At 38.6% G+C, this 21188-nt stretch overlaps 1 protein-coding gene across 1 annotated transcript in view; it reads left to right on the top strand.

The window, feature by feature from the left end:
- Positions 1 to 285: 285 nt before the first annotated feature.
- Positions 286 to 21188, top strand: part of ESR2 (estrogen receptor 2) — a 30441-nt gene continuing 9538 nt past the window's right edge. The window contains exons 1-4 of the mRNA XM_075031050.1: positions 286 to 719; positions 7081 to 7256; positions 9984 to 10100; positions 18712 to 19011. Of these exons, the coding sequence (XP_074887151.1) occupies positions 286 to 719; positions 7081 to 7256; positions 9984 to 10100; positions 18712 to 19011 (1027 nt within the window). The remainder of the gene's footprint in view (positions 720 to 7080; positions 7257 to 9983; positions 10101 to 18711; positions 19012 to 21188) is intronic.

Raw genomic sequence — 21188 nt, 5'->3', positions numbered from 1 at the left:
TTAAGGGAGTCTGAACTCAGCAAGTGTCTTAGCCTTTATTTTTAAGGAGGTTCGAGAATGCTTTCTTTTCCTTAAAGGTAGTAAATTTGTACATTGACTGTTTAAGTGCATTTGGTATGAAATCTGTTTTAACAAGATATTTTTATATTTTTTGTCTTACTGATTCCTTTTTTCTTTTCTAGAAAAGACTTAATACAGAACTTTCTTACTTTTTAATTCACCTTTTTTTATACCTTACCATCTTAGGATGAATATTTAAACACCAGTCTTCAGTCTTGCTTCAAAATGTCCCTGTGTGCATCTTCTCACAAGGACTTTTCTCAGTTGCTGCCACTTCAGGATATTGGATGCAATAAAACAGAAATTAAAAACTCACCCGCTGGTATCATCTCTTCAGTTCCCTACAGCTGTAATCAGTCCACATTGACAGCAGAACACAGTCCAGTCTATGTTCCCTCATCTTACATGGAAAACAGACATGAATATTCTGCAATGGCATTCTGCAGTCCTGCAATGATGAGTTACAACATTACCAGCCATTTTGGTGATTCAGAGAGTGCATCTGTGAGGCAAGCATCAAGCCCCAATGCATTATGGTCTGCTCCTGGCCATGTCTCCCCCCTGACATTGCATTGTCAGTCATCACTTCTGTATGCAGAGCAGCCAAAGAGTCCGTGGTACGAAGCAAGACCGATGGAGCCAGTGCTACCTCTGACCAGGTCAGTACTACTCATTTCTTTAAAACTTTGCTGAAAATTATTTACAGTTTCTTTAGTTCTTTTAAGTCTTTTCTTTTTACATTTCACTTCTCTGTGTCAGCGTTTCTGAAAAACAAAGCAAAACGAAAAATCCTTCACCAAACACCAAAGCAGTCCTGGGTCTTGTGGGTTTTTTTTAGTGGAAGTGCTGAAATAGGATTTCTTTTTCAATAGCTCATTAGAGAGCTATACACTGACACAAAGCACTACAAATGCCTTCAATGTGGGAACTGTTTACTGTATAATCTAAAGTTCAAGACTGCTAGGTACTACTCTGTGTAATAAAAATGAATTTTGCTCTGGCAAATTTAAGTCCTTTGAGTGAAAGAAGTAAAGGTTCATTCTTTTTTCTTTTTCATACAATATTGTTTGAATTCCATTTTATCTGGCTGGGTTTTGTTTTTTTTTTTTAACTCCATCTAATAGTTGTGAAGGCCTTTCATGAACTTAGAATTCAAGGGAAATGTTATCTTTGTTTTTTGGTTTTAGTATTAACAGTCATGCAGCAGCATGCATCCTGTTCAAAAGGGTGCTGCTACTGAAAAAGTCTGACATTTCTGTTGCTGTTCTCAACTGACTTTATGAAGGCGCTGTGAACAGCAGATTCACAGGCTAAATTTTCAGCTGTAAAGAAACTGTATTTGCAAAAACATGTTCCCATTCTGCACATTTACTCATATTACAAACCATAAGCAGTGTGTAGATCATCACTTGATGAAATTACTCCATTCACGGGCACAACAGCTGTTGGATGGATAAAGGCTCAGGGTGTTGCAGGTGCTGTTCCCATTTTAGCAGCTATATGTTTATTTATAGGGCTCCTTATCTAACTTCAGCAGTCATTGTCAGTATGAAAAGTAGTGTGTCCTGGCAACAGTTTTAGTTCAATTGTTAATAAAGGATTTGTGCTGGTTTTGAGGCTACCCACATTCCTTCTGCAATGGGTGGCCTTATGTTGACTGCACAGGGCTAAGGCGTGAGATCTATGTCTACTTCAGACCTGTAGGCTGCACAGATCTTCAGCCTGGCCACCTGATTAGTCTCTATTTGGAGTCAGCAGAAAGTAGCAGGCAGTTCTGGAGTGCAAATCTATGTTAAGTGTAGGTGTGTCGGTTGGGTTGGAAGAGGCCGTGTGGTTAGCACTTTTGTAGAGAAGTCGTCCCCAAGGAGGTCTAATGCAGATAGGGTTAGTATCCACACTCTTCCTGCTTTGGTTAATGTCTCAAAACTTTGACAGCCCTGGGAAGGCTGCCGTAGGTTAGTGTTTGAAGCTGTCCTGATGATGGGACAGCAGCTGGAATAAGCCAAAAGCAAGAGCACCCCATCTGATGCTCCGCAGTGTGCTCTCTACATAGACAGAAGGGAAGCCAAACCTGCTACACTGAAGTTTAAGTAAATAAGTCTTCTGCCATTTGTATAGATTCCTATGGACTATTGCTCTTGTAGCTGATGATGACCTAACTTAAAGAGGAGAAATCAATGAAATCGGAGTCTAAATTTATGGATAACCTTTATTGTTCAGCAGCAAGTAACTATTGTGTTGCTTGGTAGCTGGACCTTCTCAGTGGTTCATTTGGCTCAGTATGATGCATTGTAACCCCCCATTTGTGTACAGAAGTTGTAAAAAAAGGAAAAAATTAATTTGATATGGAAACACAAAAAACAAGAGCTGTAATTCCCTTATTGTGGATATCTGTCCTGAAATAAAGCTGTGAAGAAAAAAAAAGCCCTGTGTTTCCTTTTGCTTTATCCTTTGGTGAGCTCTTAAATTAATGTCGTGAACATTATATTTATTGCCATGGGAACAATGACTATGACACTACAGATTCGTAGATTATACCTTGAAGGAAGAGTTCTTGGGACTGAAACTTAAAGGAATAGCTCTGGGGGAAGGGAGAGACTAATGCTGTAAAGTGTAAGTAATTTTAAATGGCGTTGTAGTTTGAGAAAAGGGATTTTGACTGAAAGATGATTAAGAAAGCATTACTACATATTTAGGCCTGTTACATAGTTTATCTTACCTTTCAAAAGGAAGCAAGAGTCTCACCGTGAGAGGACTCTATCTTCCCTGGGTGTAAATTTCCATTAACAATAGCTAAACTAACGTGGTCCACATTAGTTTAGAGCTAAAGCTGATCATTGTGTAATTTGGATCTCTTTGTAGATCAGCTTAAAATAAGGAACCTGGATTCTTGGCATTCCCTTTCCTTACAAATAGGTTCATTACATGAATACAGAAGGAATTTATTTAACTTTGCTAAATGCAAATGTTATGCAGTGTAATGGTACTTTGCACCAATAGTACAACAAAAATGAATTGTATCCTATGTAAAAATAGATGTGAATTTTTAGAGTTCCGTTTTTTTTGTACAAAATGGCAATAATTTGGTGATAAAGACTGCTATATTTATTTGCATTATAGGTCCTCTACCTAGTGAAGACAATAGAAATAGTCTCATAAATTTCATTGGTGCAGGATCACTCAATTTATATTACAATGATATGAAGAGAAAAGGAATGTGGCAGTGTAATTATATTCTATTTAAAAGTAGTCTGAAATTTATTTCTGTCTCTATCCTCTAAATAAAAGGATTTTAATTAAAGAAACAAAAGGGTTATTTTCAAAATGATCAGATACATTACTTTCTAAAAAGTATTAGGAAACTTTAATGAAGATGCCAGAGTGATGTTTCTGGAACTTAATTTGTTCTTCCTACTATTTTCCTTGTGCTTCTGACTAATTGCAGGTAGAGCATGTAAGTAAAGGCTTTTGGGTACACAGGCTAGCAATGCTTGCTTAATTAGAAATTATTCAGTAACTTTGTCTTGTTCGCTGTGTGCTAATATCATATTTATACATTGCTTAAACTCTGTTCTGAAGCCATAATTATTTGTGTTATTCTCCTATGCTTTTTTTATTGTGCTCATTCTGTAGAGCATGTAAACATATCTTGAAGCCTCTTTGAGGTGATGGGTTGGCATCTCCATTTTATGATGGAATGGTTACAGAGATTAAGCAAAAATATCTCTCAATTTTAAGATACCTCTGACGTGTTTTTCAGCACATTAATCAATGTTTGGAGCATACCAGAACATGTGCTTTGGAGATATAAATATTGACAGTTTTGTGGCATTAACAATTCCAGAAGTTATAGCGGAGGGAGTCTCTAAAAAATGAGGAAGATAAAGATTGAAAAGTATTCTTCAGCTGATTTTTGCCCATCATCTCCAGGCGCTGAAAGAGCCAGTGGCCTATGGGAGGGAAGCATTATAAGAAATTATAAGATCTGGACTATTAAATTTTGACTTAATAGATTTTTCTTATTTTCTCAGTGGTTTTTTTTCTCTCTTTCTTTTTATAATGTACAATAGTTTAGATTTTAAAAAAAAATGACAGACAACAAATGCAATGAACAAGTCTTGCTACTTTCTAGGTCAAATCCTTGACACACTTTTTCATTTTTAATAAAAAGTTGAATTCAGGTTCAAGTTTTCCAGGTGTGGCATATGCATCAAACACTTGCTATGGCAAAGCTAGAGGTAATTAGGAGACACGATAGATACTGAATAACCTGAATAGTCTTGCTAATTCCTTCTCCTTTAGGGTAACCATCTTGTCACTGTTGAGGACTAGTAGGAAACCACCGACTTGTTACCTCCAAAAAAATCTTAATTCTTTTTGTGGAAACATAATATCTCTATATAGCAACCATGACCATAAAATAGAGAGGAGTATTAAGAGATGTAAAGCCGTAAATCTTGTCCATGTGGTTCCTTGGTAGCAGCCAGGGTACATGCCCCATTTTCCTGCATCCTTTGGTGCAGGAGCTTTGTGGGCATCTAGCCAGCTACCGCCAGTTCTCCTGGAGGACCTGGCAGCTCATTCATCTGCTGACCATACTGGAGCGCACCAGTCCCAAGAGCGCTGGGAGGTGGTCTCTAACCATGTGTGGGGCTACCCACTCCGGTTTGGTGTTTGTGTGGATACGCTGTCTGATCACGAGGTTCTCAGGGTAAGGAACGTGTACCTCAAAGCTCTCGACGATTTCCTAGTTCTGTTGTCCTTACAGACAACAGTAACAAAATGATTGGGCTTGAACCTCCTGCTGCACTGCTGCAGCTATCGCAGACAAGCAGACGTGATGCCTATTCGACCTGCAGGAGGAATTCGTTCCAGATTGTTGCTTTGTGTGCAAGCTGCTTGCCACAGTCTGCAGAAATCACGCAGCTTGCATGTATGCAGGGTGACTGTTGTTAAACTTCTAAGCAGGGAAAGAAAAAGTGGCTTTTTTAAAACACTTGTCATGACTGGATGGTAAAAAACAACACTCCTCAGTGAGATGTTATGATGTGTGCTTTTACTTTATTTTCATCCATAGTATCTTGGTGCTTTAACGAGGGCAATAAACATTGCTCTCTACAGCATATCAATCAGTCATCGAGATGCTCTCTAGCTGATTTTGATTCTCTTCTGACTCTCACAATTGGATCATGATTCCAAAGTAGAGCTTAAAAATATACCTCTTCTACTAATATGAAACGCCAAACTACTTTTTCTTCCAAATACAAGGGAACAGGAAGGAATAGCAATGCTTTTTCCTCCTTGTGGTAGCAGCATATTAGGTGTGTGTTGATCCCCTTTATTCTAGGGGAGAGTTCTCCCACACTGGTCTTCCCAGCATGCCAGAAGGGGAAATAACTTAGTGATTCCGTAACCCATTAATGGATAGGTGTGTGTAATCAAAGACCAGGCTTGTTAAACACCTAAACACCCTTATTTCCTGCAATATCTGAATGAATTAACATTTTTTTGAAAGCTTGCAGTAACTTAGTTGTACAGTAAACACCTTAATTTTTCTGGTTTTGAATTTGCTCAAAGAACCACCTTTTTTCCTTTCCAGACTTTCTACTAGGAAATTGGAGCATGTTCTCCTCAGATACTTATAAACTTGGTGATTTTTAGTTGGCATGTGTTTGTCCTTCGCTCCTGTCACGAAACCAGCACAAAGTCTACTTTTAATATGTTAGCTAAAGCCTCTTTGACAGCACTTTCAGCGTATTTCTACTGTTCTGTTTAAACTTGCTCTTGTTGGTGAACAGGTTTCTTCTGCCCTGGCAATGTACCCTTGTTCTTTAGAAGTCATAAACTCTACTACCTGCTGTCTCATCCCAAGTGATATTTCTTCTCCTCCCTAATCCTGCTGGAAGGTGGGATGAGGAAACTTCTACAGTTTCTAACTTCTGTCTCTGTGCTTAAGTTTATACCTGTAAGTTGACTATGCAGCTTTCCTTTTGTCAAACTGCTGCTGAGACTTTGCACATGACACTATTTTCTGTCTAGAAATTGTATTGGCCATGAAGGTAAGACATGCTAAAACCACCAAGCAAATGAGGTCCAGAGAAAAAGTACACAATGAATGTGCTTCCTATACCTAAAACACACTTTACTGATAATCTAAGTTCCTTTCCTCTTGCTGTTTGTTTACAGGATCTTGGTGTCAGGAATTGGCTGTTCTTTCATGGTTTTAACCTGTTCTAATTTTAATCCAGTCACTAAGAATAGTTCCAGTAAGTTGAAACTATTTACAGCGCTTCAGGAATGCATATATATTACTAATTTCTATGGAGCAATAATTTTTTTTTTTATGTATGAAAGTATTTTATTAATTTTGTTTCTCCATTCTTCTTGTATTCAGGCTTCCTTTTATTTAGCATTAGGGTGATCAACATGGGTTGTCACCTCGAACAGAAAACTTTGTCTAACATTGTGAGTTGACCTTGTAGGCTGAGACTCACATCTCAAGATATTTGTCTCCAGCATCTCATTGAATGAATAAAGCCTCGTTTAAAGGATGAAATACTTGAGACTACATGTGTATTGCTCTGTCTAGAATTTTGCCTTGCTAGCAGTCCAAAGCAACTGCCGCTCTGTTTGTGGTAGTGTTTATCATGTCAGTCTGAGCTGTCTGAGTTTGCATTTTCCATGCGAAGCTTCCCAAAGACAAAGTCCACTTGGTTCACAAATTCCTGGACTTGTACATTTCCAAGAATTCTTCAAGATCCATCAGCATTCCATATGATTTTCCCAGAGTTCATGTGAATGACACATCAGCAGTCCAGTTTTATGCCTTTGAGTATTTTAAAACTTTATAGTCTGTCATCATTGAAAATATGCTTTAAATAACCTTATCAGAAAAAGGCTGAAACAGTTTTTCACACTATCCTGTGTTCAGTAATAAGAAGACAATGGAAAATAATGAAACTATTTGCAATGTAGATTAATTTTTTCCTCTTTATAACAGATATTTTTCTTTTCTATCAGAGAACCGTTTAAAAGAAAAACTAATGGCAATGACTGTACAAGCCCAATTGCAAATAATCCTGGCTCAAAAAGGGATGCCCACTTCTGTGCAGTCTGCAGTGACTATGCTTCAGGATACCACTATGGGGTCTGGTCATGTGAAGGCTGCAAAGCATTCTTTAAAAGAAGTATTCAAGGTAGGAGAATCAGCTTTTGATAACTTTACTCAAATAAGTTGTTTCATGTGATCAGGAGCTGCAGTGGTTGATCTAGTAATGAGTTGATCTAAAATCCTGCTGTATGGTTGCTGAAAATAGAGCAACACATGATTTGACTACTTTATCTTTTGGCTCTTATGTTATCAAGATCTGGAAACATTACAAACTGAGCAATTGATTTCTTTAGAGAAGAGGTGGAATACATCGCACGGGAAGGCCCTGCAGCAAAGGCCGCGGTGGGATGGCACTGCAGACCTGTGAATCTGATTGCAGTTTGTGTCCCAAAGTAGACAGTAATTGTGAATTTGTTATAATAGACACAGTTAGGGTAGGTAACTGGAGACTTTGTTTGCCAGGAACTATTCTTGACAAGAGTATATTGCCTGGAGCTGTTGAGTCCTACACAGTATGTAGGATATAAAAATATGTGTAGCAAGTATTGGGTACAAACCTGATTATTGTTATTTCTCAGCCATCCACCCCCTAGAGCCTACATTGCAATATTTCTTATTCTGCCAGATTGCCCTATCAAAGGTTTCCACTTCGGTGTTTAAATTCTTAAATATTTGGTATTTAGTTCAAATTTGCTGAGTGGCTGCAATATGAAGTAAATGTAGGTCTCCATCTTTGTTACCACAGCCTACGGGCAGTGACTTATGCACCATATTGCAGCTTTGGACCACTTAATTTCTTTAACCTTGGCTCTAGTTGTCATGTTCTTTGGCCTCTGGGGCCTTTTGGTGGAAACTTAATTGGCTTGACATTGGATACTATGTACGCATACTAACACAGAAAATCCTGTCATTTTTCAGTTTGTAATGTTCCCTTCCTCTTCGGCACACAAAGCCTTTAGCAATCTTGAGATATTTTCTTTTGGATCAATATGGCAGAGTTGGCGTCACCACTAGAATCAAATTTAATTCGAAACTTGTTTGCCCTTTCAATTTATTGTGCAAGTTCTGCATGGGTGAATAACAATTTCTATAAACTGGTGCAAGTTCTTTTGATTTCTAAAATAATTGAAGAGACCTTTGTCTCCAGTTTGTCACAAATGGAGACTGAATTTGATCTCAAAGTGTTTTCTGTCAGGAAAATTATTTGCCTGCTCTGCATTGCTCACATGTGCTTTGGCCACGAACAAGTTACCCATTGTGGCCTTTTGTACACCTTAATGTACCCTGTCAGGTAACATTTGTTTGTAATTCAAATAAGTGAAAGTAAGTTCTTGGCATAAAACACTACCAAGCACTCAGTTGCAACTGTTGTTATGAAGGATATTGCTTATAAAAATAAAAAAAACCTTCTGGGCCTACCATAGACCAAAATGTTGGGCTAATGCCTGATTAAAATTAGATGGTATGACTGAGTGTGTGGTCTCCTCTGCTTGTCCAAGTTTGTAGTGTAGTGTATTTGTCCCACATCTCTGAACATCTGTCTGCAAGCTGAATTATCCCAAGGCCACAGGAGTTTTAAACCATTTCATACTCCTGTGTGCTTGGGTTATAGTGCAACAGAGAGCTTCCTCCTCCTTTCCCCCCATGTTGTGTGAAGAGTGATAAACAGTAATTTGTTTTTCAGTCATATCTGCCAGTAGGAAACAGGACAAACTGTAATCTGATCTCTTCTTTTTAAAATTGTCGGTTCAAAAATTCAAGGTTAAAATTATTTTAATTTTGCAAGGAAATAGTCACAATGGTTCAGTTAAATAATTACTCTTGGGGACATGAACTCTTGGACTTGCATCAAGTAAAAAAAACCTCTAGTAGCTGTATCTTTTCCTGATCTATTCTTAAAGTTTAAAAAAATAACTTAATGTCTTTTTTCTCAGGTTGTTTTTTAAGAAATGTAAATGAGTGAATATTTTTTGCATCATTTGGTAACTACTGCAAGAGAGATTTCCAGTATTTGGCAGGAGATTATTTGACTGAGCATGCTCAAGTCCAATTTACAGTAATAAAAGTTTGGACCAGATTATTGATTAATGAAATACAGTAACGTAAAGGGGTTTGGGTGGGAGCGAGGTGAGGTGGAAGAGAAGGAGAAGACAACAGAAGAGGCTGTAGTGGAAACTGGTAAAAATAAGAGATACATTTGTCCACAATATCTAAAAGTTATACTTTCTGCTTGTGCTTTTTCTTGTACTATACAGCATGCGTTATTTTATACTAGTCTTCTTTCTCTCTTAGGCTGCTTTTTTTTATTAACTTTGGTCCAGGGTCAATCCTCCAAAGACTTCTTCATTCCTGGAACTTACCACGTCAGAGAGTTCAGTAAATAGAGCTGTAGTTTACTTAAATCTTTGCAGGACTGAAGCTGTGTGCACTGCAGTTTTCAACTCTGCCAAGGGAAAAAAAAACAAACCTATCTGTTATCTGTGGAGTCCCAATATACAGTAAGAAGTTGGATGTTGGGAGCAAATTTCCACAAAATCATATGTCACATTTTCAAAAATGAGTTGGTATTAGAAGGTGCTTGGTTATCTAACAACCATCAATAAAAGCCGGTCTATGTGTGTTTACTTTTTGAGGCCACAGATTGATGTTTTCAGTATAGGATAAATATGCATTTTTGCATCAGTTAAATTAATGGAGCTTAGATATAAGAATGAAAAAGTTGACATGCTTAAAATCAAGAAGGTCCTGATTTGGGAAATGACCAAGAGAGACTGTTGGAGATGTTATTTTTTCTCTTCTTACTCTGCTGCAGGACATAACGATTACATCTGCCCAGCTACCAATCAATGCACGATAGACAAAAACAGGCGCAAAAGCTGCCAAGCATGCCGGCTACGGAAATGTTATGAAGTGGGAATGATGAAATGTGGTGAGTTTTGCATGTCTGTGTTGTTTGCTTGGGTTTTGCTGGCTTTTTTGTTTTCCCCGTCAGTCAATTCTTTTTTTATTTTTTCTTTTTTTCTTGGAATCCTAAAAAGGCACAACAGGCAATTAGAGCAAGGTTTAAGCTGGTTTTATAGGAAGGAATGTACTGATTATTGAAGCAGAAGAAAACCTGTGGGAAGGAGTAAGGTGTAGGTTAAGCACAGGAAAACCATAGTACCTCTGCAGAGCTCTGCGAAGGCAATTTACTTGCATGCTGCGTTGTGCAGAACAGGAACCCAAGACCTGCTGCTGCCTGAGCCTCAAACGGAACTGAAATCCCTTCTAATATGGGGTAAATGAGCCTGTACTGTGCTCTGCTGGTTGAATGTAATGCAAGAACAGCAGTGCCATATCAGAGCAGTAGTTAATTAACCCAGTATCCTGCCTCCAACAGTGGCAAGAGTGAATGCCTCAGGAGGAGTGTAAGAATGAGACTTGCATCTAAGTGAGACTACTGCTGACAACTCTCAGCTTCCAAAAATTAGCTGTTGGGGACTTCTGGTCTAGAAGAGGTTCTTGTATTTAATAGGTCTTAATATATTAATAGAATGACAACTTTTCCATTGTCCTTCTTGTTAATCCTATAAGAACCAGCTCTCTGGTTACCAGGCTTTTTTGTGGGGCTTTGGTGGTGCAGCGAGGGGAAGGCATTGGGCAGGCTGTTGTTTTTTTTAACAGGCTCTTCTCAGATGATGCCCCCATCAAAAGAAGTAGCGAACAACCGCTGTTTGGCACTGCACCACTCAGAATTATCCAGCCTTTTCTCTTACTCCTATCTTGTACTTACAGCGATGTGACTTCAATGTAGTTGTACATTTATAGATGATAATTTAAAGGTTACTTTTAAGAAGAAGAAAACTTGAAAGATATTTTAATATCTAATGTACTTTCACAGTCAAGGTTTGTTGTTGTTTGTTATAGATTTCCCAATGTACATGATAGAAAGAGGCTGGGAAAACATCACATAGTAACACTGGGGTGGAAAGGAGAAGGTCACTGTGCTTGGTCCTCTGTGATTTGCAGGCATGTATCTCATTTCATCCCATTTAATGTAGATACCTATTTCTATTTCAAGGCTGGGCTGTGTTTTCATCCTTCCACTGCTTTGATCTGAAGGCTGTTTGCCTGTTTCATTAGGAACATTCTTTAGAATTCCGGCCTGCATTTATTGCTGGACAATTAATGCCTATTTGTTCTTGCGGCAACACTGTCTTGCAGCTTAGAGGTTCCTCTTTTCTTTATTGTTAATGGTCTGGTTGTATTTATGGACTACATCATATCCCCTCACAACCTTTGTTTTATTAGGCTCAGTAAACCAAGAAATCTCCTCCTCTTGCCAAACAGGAGAGTAGACAGAATCTGAAAGTCATCAGGGTAGCTTGTCCCTCGATCTGCTGCAGGCAGAAATAATCCATTTTGCACTTGGATAACCAGAATCATGGACAGTATTCCTGTGAACTCTCCTCACTGTAGTAGCATCAATACATACCTGTTTCTGTGGAAGCTTTTCTCCACATACAATCCAGGATCCTATTTGCCTTTTTCATGCTTGCATCATGCTGGCAGTTGATAATCATTCAATGATCTGTTATGATTGCAGCCTCCCTCTTCATTTCTAGCTTATAACTCCCAGCTTAGAGCTACAATTTCAATTGTTCCTTGTATTATTTTTGTATTCCTGAAGTACATTTAGTTTCTGTTGCTCAAGTCAGCTAGTTCTTTCTATATGAAAGTCCTATCTTCCTCTGCAGTGATGATGCATCTCAACTTTATTGGTGTTTTTCATTAAAATGGTCTTGGCTACCTTTGCTGTCTGCCTTCCAGAAAGGAAAGCCTAATGCTGCAAAAGAGACTCCTTTTGAAACCTTACTTTCTGAATGGTGTCACTGTCTTTTGTTCGTCTTTATGACTGAAATTTTTACTCAAAGTTTTTCCAACAGGACTTTAATCAAGCCTGAATTCTGGAGTTGGAGAGTTTTTGTAAAGATTGATTCCACTATGATATTATAACATAGTCCTCCACAATGCTTTCTTTACTATTATTCTAATTGTCCAGGAAGTCCTGGTTTGTGATTAGACCTCATAGTCACTATGGTATTACAAGTAATAAATCATAATATGTACTTATATCTTAGCCTGTGTTCCTTTTTAATATTGTCATATATTCATAAACATATTTTCCTACAATAATGAATGTTCATAGGATATTAATGACTGTGCCAGGCCAAAAAAGACACTTTGAAACTATAATAGGAAAATAACAGGAATAGTATTTTTAAAAAATTAGTTTTTTAAATAGTAGCAGTGAAATTTGAGACTCTTGAGAATTTAATTTGAGAGTCTTAACAATTTAATTTTAGAAAAAGGAATATGAAAATTACTTAGAATTATCTGAGTTGCCTGATGAGTTAAGTGGCAGCTGTGAGTAATGCTGATGCATGGACACATGGTGACAGACATTTAAACCAGAAAAATTTTAAGACTGTATTTCTTGCATGAAGTGTAAATGCCATTTCCTGCAGACCAGAGTGATTATCTTCCAAGTTTTTACTTGTTAGAGCCATGCTTTAATACAGTTTTTTTTATTGTAGAAAGCCATAAAAGAGTATGTTTTCTTTTTAATGAAGGCTTTTCCTCATCTCTGCTCCTTTCCCAGGTCACTTAGTGAATGCATTGGTTCACATCTGCTAAAACCCTGGATAGGACAGAATGGTTTGTAAGTGCATTTTTGCTCCGTGGAGACTTGTTGTCCAGCAGAAGTGATAAAAGAACCTCGATTACCTCTTTGTAGTTTATGAAAGCTCTCCATAAAAACTCTGTGCTGTTTGCATCAAATCTTTAAATCCGTATTTTTGCATATTATCAATAGACACCTTGAGAAAAAATATACATATATGTGTGAGGGCGTACATAGCATATGTTTCGGTGTGTAAATGTGATTAGGCAGTACATGCTATCTTTAAAACAGGAGGAGGCAGTAGGAAAAGTGTTGCTTTGGAGCTTCCTGGCCTGAAACTCTTTTGGATGTCATTGCATTCATAAACGTTGAGAAGTCAACCCAATAACCCATGGGTATTTCAGTGGAGGCTAGCTTGAGGGTGCTTTGTATTAAGGTGATAATGGATTTTCTTACAAAATATACTATCATTGCCAAAAGCACAATGAGGGTCTTAGACAGTGCATCTGCACGTTTCTCTGTAGGAAGTCTGTGTTGCCTACTGTTCTAATCAAGAAAGCTACTGCTAAATTTTGGCACTAGGACTACTAGCAATGGTAGAAAAATAATTGCAAAGCACTGCCACCAAGAATAAGGAAAACAGAAATACTGCACTAAACTCCACCCAGCAAACTCAATAAAACAGATCAGGTTAAAATTGGTCTTTTCTTGAAGATTTCTGGTGTTTACCTGAAGAGCTGAAATGGACTGGCTGTTTGCCAAAGGCAGTAAAGAAGAGGGGAGTTGCTTCATCACTTCACTATAGCCACCCTGGGAACAGCGGTGCTCGTGCTTTTCTTTTTTGCTTCCTGAGGCTCAAATAGACCTTTTTCCACAAGGAGTTTTCAGTTTCCCTGTTGGACTAGACTTACCTTTTATTCCCCCGCTCTGCCCCACTCCTCTATCTTTTTCCCCATGTGCTAGTTCTCAATGTGTTGAAAATGTTCCAAAGATAAAGCCCCTTTCTGCCCAAAGTGAGGAGGCTGAGGGCCCATACTAAAAAGTGATGGAGAGATACTGCCCTTGAATACTGGCATCATTTGACAAGTTAGCAGAAAGAAAAACAGACTTCTCCGTGGGCTGATATGGTTCAGGATTTGGCACTCTTTTTCTCCTGTGTGTGGCTGCTGTGTGCAGTTTCTGGATAGCACTTTGAAATACTGTAATTTACTTTTCACGCAGAAAGTAGGGAAAAAAGTTTCATGGCATTCTCTGGACATCAGATGTATTAATTGTATTTTAGCGATTGTAAAAATTACTGTAATTTCAGCTGATATTCTCATGTGTGGGAGACAGCAGCTGCTTTGTCAGTAGGTCTGCTCTGTGAATACAGGTGTACTCGCCAGAACATTTGCATTTACTTTCAAAGGTGACTGGAGTGATAATGATTTACTAATGTATACTTGAGCGAGTTTTAAGCTCAAACACTTACAAAAACTGCTTATAATAAATTCGGTGGTAGAATCTGCAGTCACTGCTGAACTGGTTAGTTACATAAGCAGTTGCCAGGGTCCCAAATCAATATAAGGAGCAACATGCCATATAACTGCCCACCATATCAGACAGCAGAGGCATTTGTGATCTTCAAAGAATTTGTAAAGAAAGCAGGAGTTTCTTTAAAAATAATGTGTTTCACTGCCAATAATGCTTGTTGTGGCTTGTTCATGGGTGAGTGAACAACAGGCTCATTTTAATGACTTTTTTTCAATGTGTCTTATTTCTTACATTCTTGAGATCATCTACCCATGTCATCTGTGGTGCTGTAGCTTGAAGTCTTGCCCTTGGTCCGGCATTCTTAGTTGAATACAGCTATTTTCTTGTGCAAAGAATATCTCTAAATAAGGAGAGTGCTGTAGGCAGAATGAGGGATTTGATCATCTTGTGCAGTTCTCCAATTGCCTGAATTACCTTTATATGATTGAATATTAGCTATTAAGTATAGTGAGGGAGTTTATGGTAAAGTTGGAGATAGTCCCTAATCTGAGAAGCTGTATTTTATTGCTGTACCTTTCCATAGATTGATCCACATCGTTGTGTCTAGTTAAGCCAAACATTAAGCTGGTCTATAATTATTTATAATGTATAGTTTTATAAGCACTTATACATGCCTATTGGATGCTAATAGATGTACAGGTAAAATTTCTCAGTACTGCCTAAAATCTGGATTTGAATAAAAAGCACAGAAGTTCCTTTACATTGTTGAAATGTTTTAACTGGAAACGCTGCTACTTTCTGATGTGTCAATTAACTAGCAAGCTTAAAAGTTGTTTTCTTAGCTGTGTAATCTTACAATAGACTCTTCCCCCCCCCCCCCAAAATTTTAATGTGAAAATAAATGGTATCTCTTTTAATTACTGACTAGCTGTGTTTTATGCACACTGCTCAGTGAATCAGCCTTTGCCTGCTTTGGCAATAACTGGCCATTAAAAAATACAAACAATAGTTCACAATCTGGTTTGGTTGGGGGGTTCCCCCCCCCCCTTTTTTTTGTCACCAACTATATTTTTTTTTTTTTAGTAACAAGTTTTTTATGTAGAAATGTCATAACACTCCTAGTTTGGCTTTCTGCACTGGAGATGTGATTACAGAAACTGTTTTTATGTTTTAAATGGATTTTTTTTTTTTTTAAATAAGCACTGGTTATATACGAAACTTGATTTAGCTAAATAACCTGAACTTAAAGGGGCTTGCTGTTTCCCAGTAAGAACCCTCCACAAGTGTTGAGACCTTTAATACTGTCAATAAGTACCACAACCTGACTGAATTATTTTAAGATGGAGCATGGGGTGCAGCTGCACAGATGAAAATTGTACAAGATTATATCAATTAGAACAGGATGCTAGACTACTATTTTAAAATTTTTGTAAAAATTTTACTGATTTCTTTGATCTGCATTAAAGTACCTGGACTCTTACCTGCATGTTTATATTTTGGATAGGCTACAAAATATTATTTAAAAATCTTTACAACAGTGAACTGGAAAGGATAACTCAGGTGTTGGCACCAAAGACCTGATATTTTCTGTGCCACAGAGAAGTCTGGGTGACAGTGTAACAGAGCTGAGGACAGCTGATCAGAGGATGTGGAGTCCTACACTTGGTTCACTTCAGTGCCAGGAACTGAACTAGGGTCAACGAGCTCGTTACAAGTGCTTGCTTGACCACATGTTGCTTCTGGCAGGTGTGTCCAAACTGCTGGAATTTCTTCCATCGCCTCCCCTCCCCAGGTCCCTCTTGAACCAGTGGTTTTTCTGATTTTATCATTTTAGATATGGTCCCTAACTGAACAACTTTTCCATGTGCTTAATTAAAAGACTGCTGCTCATGTATCTTCTTTTTGGGTCTTCACAGTTCCACCAGGTACTGGAAAACAAAAACTATGCATGTCATGAAGCAGTTGGTATTTTCTGATAGCTCAAGAAAATTTCTCCTCTGCCCTGCATCTCCCTATGGCTTTTAGTCCCTCTGTGCAATTTTTCTTGTTCTATCCTTCAAGATGTCCATGTTCAATGTGCTTCAGTTTTCTAAATAGTGGAAACAATGTGTGGTGTTGCTTCTTGCTTTAGTTCAGATCTCTTCTGGAGGTTACTGTCTCTACATGCACGTTCATATGGAAATCAGAGCCATGGATCTCTCTGGAGATAGAGCACCCTGATACCTAGGCATTTCTGCATCTGTCTCCAGTTGTACTTTTGTTCCAGTTGCTTAGCTCACTGTTGACCTTTCCTCTTTTTGTCTTCCCTGATGGAAAATATTTACATACTTTCTGTGCATGACATGACTTCAGAACAGTCTGCAGCCCACTGTGCCATTCTAATGTTTTTCTGAAGCTGACAAAGCACTTTAAGATTTTCCTCTTGACCTTTGTGCACTAGTCCAAAATGAGGCTTAGCGCAGAGTTCACTACATCATCCAAGTGTCTTTGTAGAAATTAGTCTATGCCTCACTGTCCTTTCACTCTCTCGGGAAGAAAAGGATTTACCCAGACAGAAGAAACTGCTCTGTGACTTCTGTAGTTCTGCAGGTAAGCTTTTTTGGGGGTATCATCATCAAGTCTGATTTCATGAATCTACCATAAGATAATGTCTCAAGCTCTGATTGTCTCTGCTGGTATGTTATCTTTCCCTAACTGCTGTTCAGCTGCTCTGGCAACTTCTAGCTAGATGTTATTTGGCTAAGCATTTGTTTCTGAAAATCATTGATTGTTTTCCTTCAATCTATTATTTGTGCAAATGTCCTATCAGTACTCAACCCATTTCATCCTACCCACATTCCTTTTAAAGATGCAAAACCATCCCTGCCCCAAATGGTGCAGACTTTAAGCTGGACTTCCAGCTGATAATGCTTGCAGTTCCAAATGCCTTGTTCCACTTGGATTCCTCCATGCATGAGGACTTTTCGTTGATCTAGTTTTGCCCATTTGTCTCCCAGTCTCTTGGGTTTCCAGGTAGAGGGTGTTCTCCAATATTGAGAACTTCTTTAATGGTGATCCAGTTCTCTTTTACATCTGAGGTGGTTTGCTGAACAGGCAGCAAGTGAGGATGATAGCAATGTGCAATTGAAAGTTCCACATCCTTAAAGTCCTGGCAGACTCTGTTAATCCTTATCCAGTCTTTTCAGTGCCTTCAGGTTGTACCTGACTGGCCTTTGCATCTCACCCTTCTCACGGGTTGACTCAAATGGTGCTCGACAGCTGCTGAAGGCAAGACAAGACTATGACCTGAAAAGCCACCTCATCTGAGGAACCTCCACCACTGAGAATCTGCATTCACTCAACATCTTATTTAGCAAGACTAAGTCTTGTCAACAGCATCTGAAATTAATTTTTTGTGCCGCCACTGCCTTTATTTTTTCATTTGGTTTGTGTTTAGACCTCTTTGCTAACTGAAACCCAGGGCCAGAATGGCATTGCCTTGTTGGAATTTAGATAACTCATGGTTTATATAACTCTGATCAATATGGATGAAGAATGATAGGAACTGCTGAATCTAGTAGCTTGACAAGGGAAACTAGCACATTGCCACGTCCCCAGGTCCAGTAGCAAGTCTGAGCGTGTATTGTTATGAGGCATATACACACACAATACCTGTATCCACAGTCAGCCACATAGTTCAGCACAGATGGAAAATATAGCGCTCCTATGAACACAAGCAGTGGAAAGTATATGCATTTATACAATATGGACCCTACCAATAGCTAGGTTTAGACACTCAGTCTGTCAAATAGTTGGCCTGTGGATCCCCATATCTCCCCAGCTGATGGCCTCTGGGTCTGTAGCTCCTTTTAGTTGTAGATATCTGAATTTGCTCTGGGGAAACTCCTGCTGGCTTAGGGAAAAAATAGGTTGCATCTCAGTAGGTCCCTAGCTGAACACCCAGCTAGCAGTGAGGCCCAGCTGTGCTTCGGCTGAGGTATTTACTCTGCATCATGGGCCAGACTTTCAGAAGTCTCTTCTTCCCCCAGTTTACATCTCAAACAGAATTTAAGAACAGAATTTACAAACAGTTATCTTTATTTGCATTTAAAGACCTGATTTATCTCTTTTTTATGTCAATGGGAATTTTCCCATGGACTTTTAAAGTGAGTTAACTGTAGCTCAAAGATAAACATTTTTAAACTTTATTTTTTGTTTAGTAGAATAAACAAAACCCTCAGCTGAAGTCAGTGGAAACAAAGTTAAGTCAATGCTGAATGCTCTAGAAATTCTGAAACTTGATGTTCAATATTAGAACATCCAATATTAAAGGGTTTTTTCCCCCTTCTCACCCCAAAATTTGGATTTATGTAATGCAATACTGAGAGAAAAATACTTGAATGCAATCACATGCCTCTTGTGTCAGGCTCAAGAAGAGAACGTTGTGGATATCGGATCCTGCGTAGCCATCGTAATTCAGAAGATCAGATGCATTGCATTGGCAAAGCCAAGAAATACAATGAGACGGCAACCCGCGTAAAAGAGATCCTGCTCAGCACAGTCAGTCCGGAGCAGTTTGTTTTAACGCTACTTGAAGCGGAGCCTCCCAATGTGTTGGTGAGTCGTCCCAGCAAACCATTCACGGAGGCCTCCATGATGATGTCCCTGACAAAACTGGCAGACAAAGAGCTGGTTCACATGATTGGTTGGGCCAAAAAAATTCCTGGTAAGAATTTCAATCTTGTTTTTGTTTATTTTAGTCAATGCTTTTACCATCAATGTATCATTCTCTACCCTGAAGTAATAACACAACACAGTAAATGTATGGTATGAAAGTCTTAGTACTTTATCCTGTAAAGTAATGGGCAATTTATTGCTCTCAGTAATTCACCGGGATGTATTTTGATTTAGACAACAACCTAGCCAATAATTTTCTATCTGTTGTTAGTCAAATAATACTTGTTCATTTTGCTAAAAAACATAGTTGGTGTTGCATATAATTTCTGCCTCATCAGCTACAAATACCTGATTAATCTGATTTAGAAGGTTCTTTAAAAGGGGTATTAACTAGATTGCTATAAAAAAGAAAATAAAACCAAATTCTTTCCTTGAATCTTGATAGAAGGTTTCTAATACAGTTGAAAACTGAAGTGTGTCCGAGCACTGAGTGTCTGTAATTGCTTCATTTGACGTAGTTGCTACACAAGAGCATCAGATTGCAAAGTGGTGCACAGTATTGATCTCAAAATTATTGTGCTCTCTCCTTCAAAACAAAAATCAATAAGGATGCTTTTGGTTGTTGGCAACACAAAGAACATGCACTGAAGTACAACTACATGCGTTATTGTGTTGAATGTCTCAAATGCGACCCCAGTATCGTGGCAATGTACCATTTTACTTCTTACAAACTAGAAGAGGTGAGCGTTTGCAATTCCTTCTCCATGAAGTGCCTACGATTGAAACAGTCAGAATGAAGAATAAAAGCCAGAATAAAAGCAGCCAGCACACAGAGAAGATAGTTGGCAAAGCTGTGCAGAAAACTTGCTGGCTGGCATACACTAAACTGCAGCCTGTGGCCCTTTAGCGAGAGCTAAGGTGACCAACTAGTAACAGTGAGCTGAAAGAAGCATTGAATAATTGATAGACATATAGCAGCATGGGGCGAAATCCTTAACTTCAGATACAGTGCTCTGCTAGAAGTGATTCCTATGGCTGTGTTTACCTTGCATGGCTAATACGTTCTGCAGTGGGTCCGGTAGTCCTAAGCCCACGTCCATCAGGACTGAGGAACCAGCACACCATGGCTCCTCTCGGATTTTACGCTGAAGGCAACCAGAGCGTGCTGCTGCGTGCCCTGGTCTTGTCACGCTTCTGCACTATGAACAGCACTTGCTGCTGCTTGAATACGCACACAGGAAGACATGACAGTAATCCTTACGTCTAGAAATAAACTGACTGCATACACAGGGCAGGAAACAAGTTTGGTGGAGAAAATTTCATATAATCCTTAAACTAAGAATTTAGAAGAAGGGAAGCGTATCTTGTTTCAGATCTAGGTGGAGTGGCTGAAGGTGCTACCAGCTCCAGCTGCTGGACCGCATCTGCTAGTTGCAGATTACAGCCTCCATGGCTCAGCCGCTGTGTCGGAGGGTTCAGGTGTGATGGTTTTAGGGTCAGTGGCTGAGCTGCTGGGGAGGAGACGCTCGCACAGCACCAGCATCTTAAATCCCGCTAGCCATTTGCAAAGTGATAGTGCTTTTGCCATCAATGTGGAATATTTTAAACTGAGAGCCTGAATCCTTAATCCTTATTTTTCCTGATTTAGGAAACTCTGAAAATGACTGTGAAGTAAGTAACCATAAAGGGTGTCTATTGCTATAATTTCTTGTCTAATCATAAAAAACTTGATTAAAAAGTACCCTTTCAGAGGACTCAATATAGTTACGTTAATCAGGTAGAAAGTGAATTGTGAAGGAAAACCAGGGAAAGTCTTGGAAAATTACCTCGTTTTAAGCAATATTTGAATGGGGGAAAAAAACCCCAAACCAACCTTTTCCATTTTCTGATTGTTCTTAATTTCTATTTATTTTAACTGTGGTAGCTTTTTTTTAAAAAAAAGCAACCACAAACCCAAAACATCACCCAGTTGAGATTAATTTTTTGAATTTTTTAAAAGTTTGGTTTCCAAACCAACCCAAATTTTGACATTGATCACTTTTAGTTTATTTTCAACAGATGTCAGAAATAAAACCTTTTTCTTGGCAATAAGAGAACTGTATGAAGAAAACCCATTGAAGCAATTAACCCCCCTCAAAACAGTTCCTGGGAATGCTGACACTTTATCACATATGTTTGTATTTTATGATCACTCCTGTTACACAAAACAGAAATAAACACCATTTT

The sequence above is a fragment of the Buteo buteo genome, chromosome 6 (assembly GCF_964188355.1).
Source record: "Buteo buteo chromosome 6, bButBut1.hap1.1, whole genome shotgun sequence".
Taxonomy (NCBI): domain Eukaryota; kingdom Metazoa; phylum Chordata; class Aves; order Accipitriformes; family Accipitridae; genus Buteo; species Buteo buteo.
This window is presented reverse-complemented; position numbering and strand designations above follow the sequence as displayed.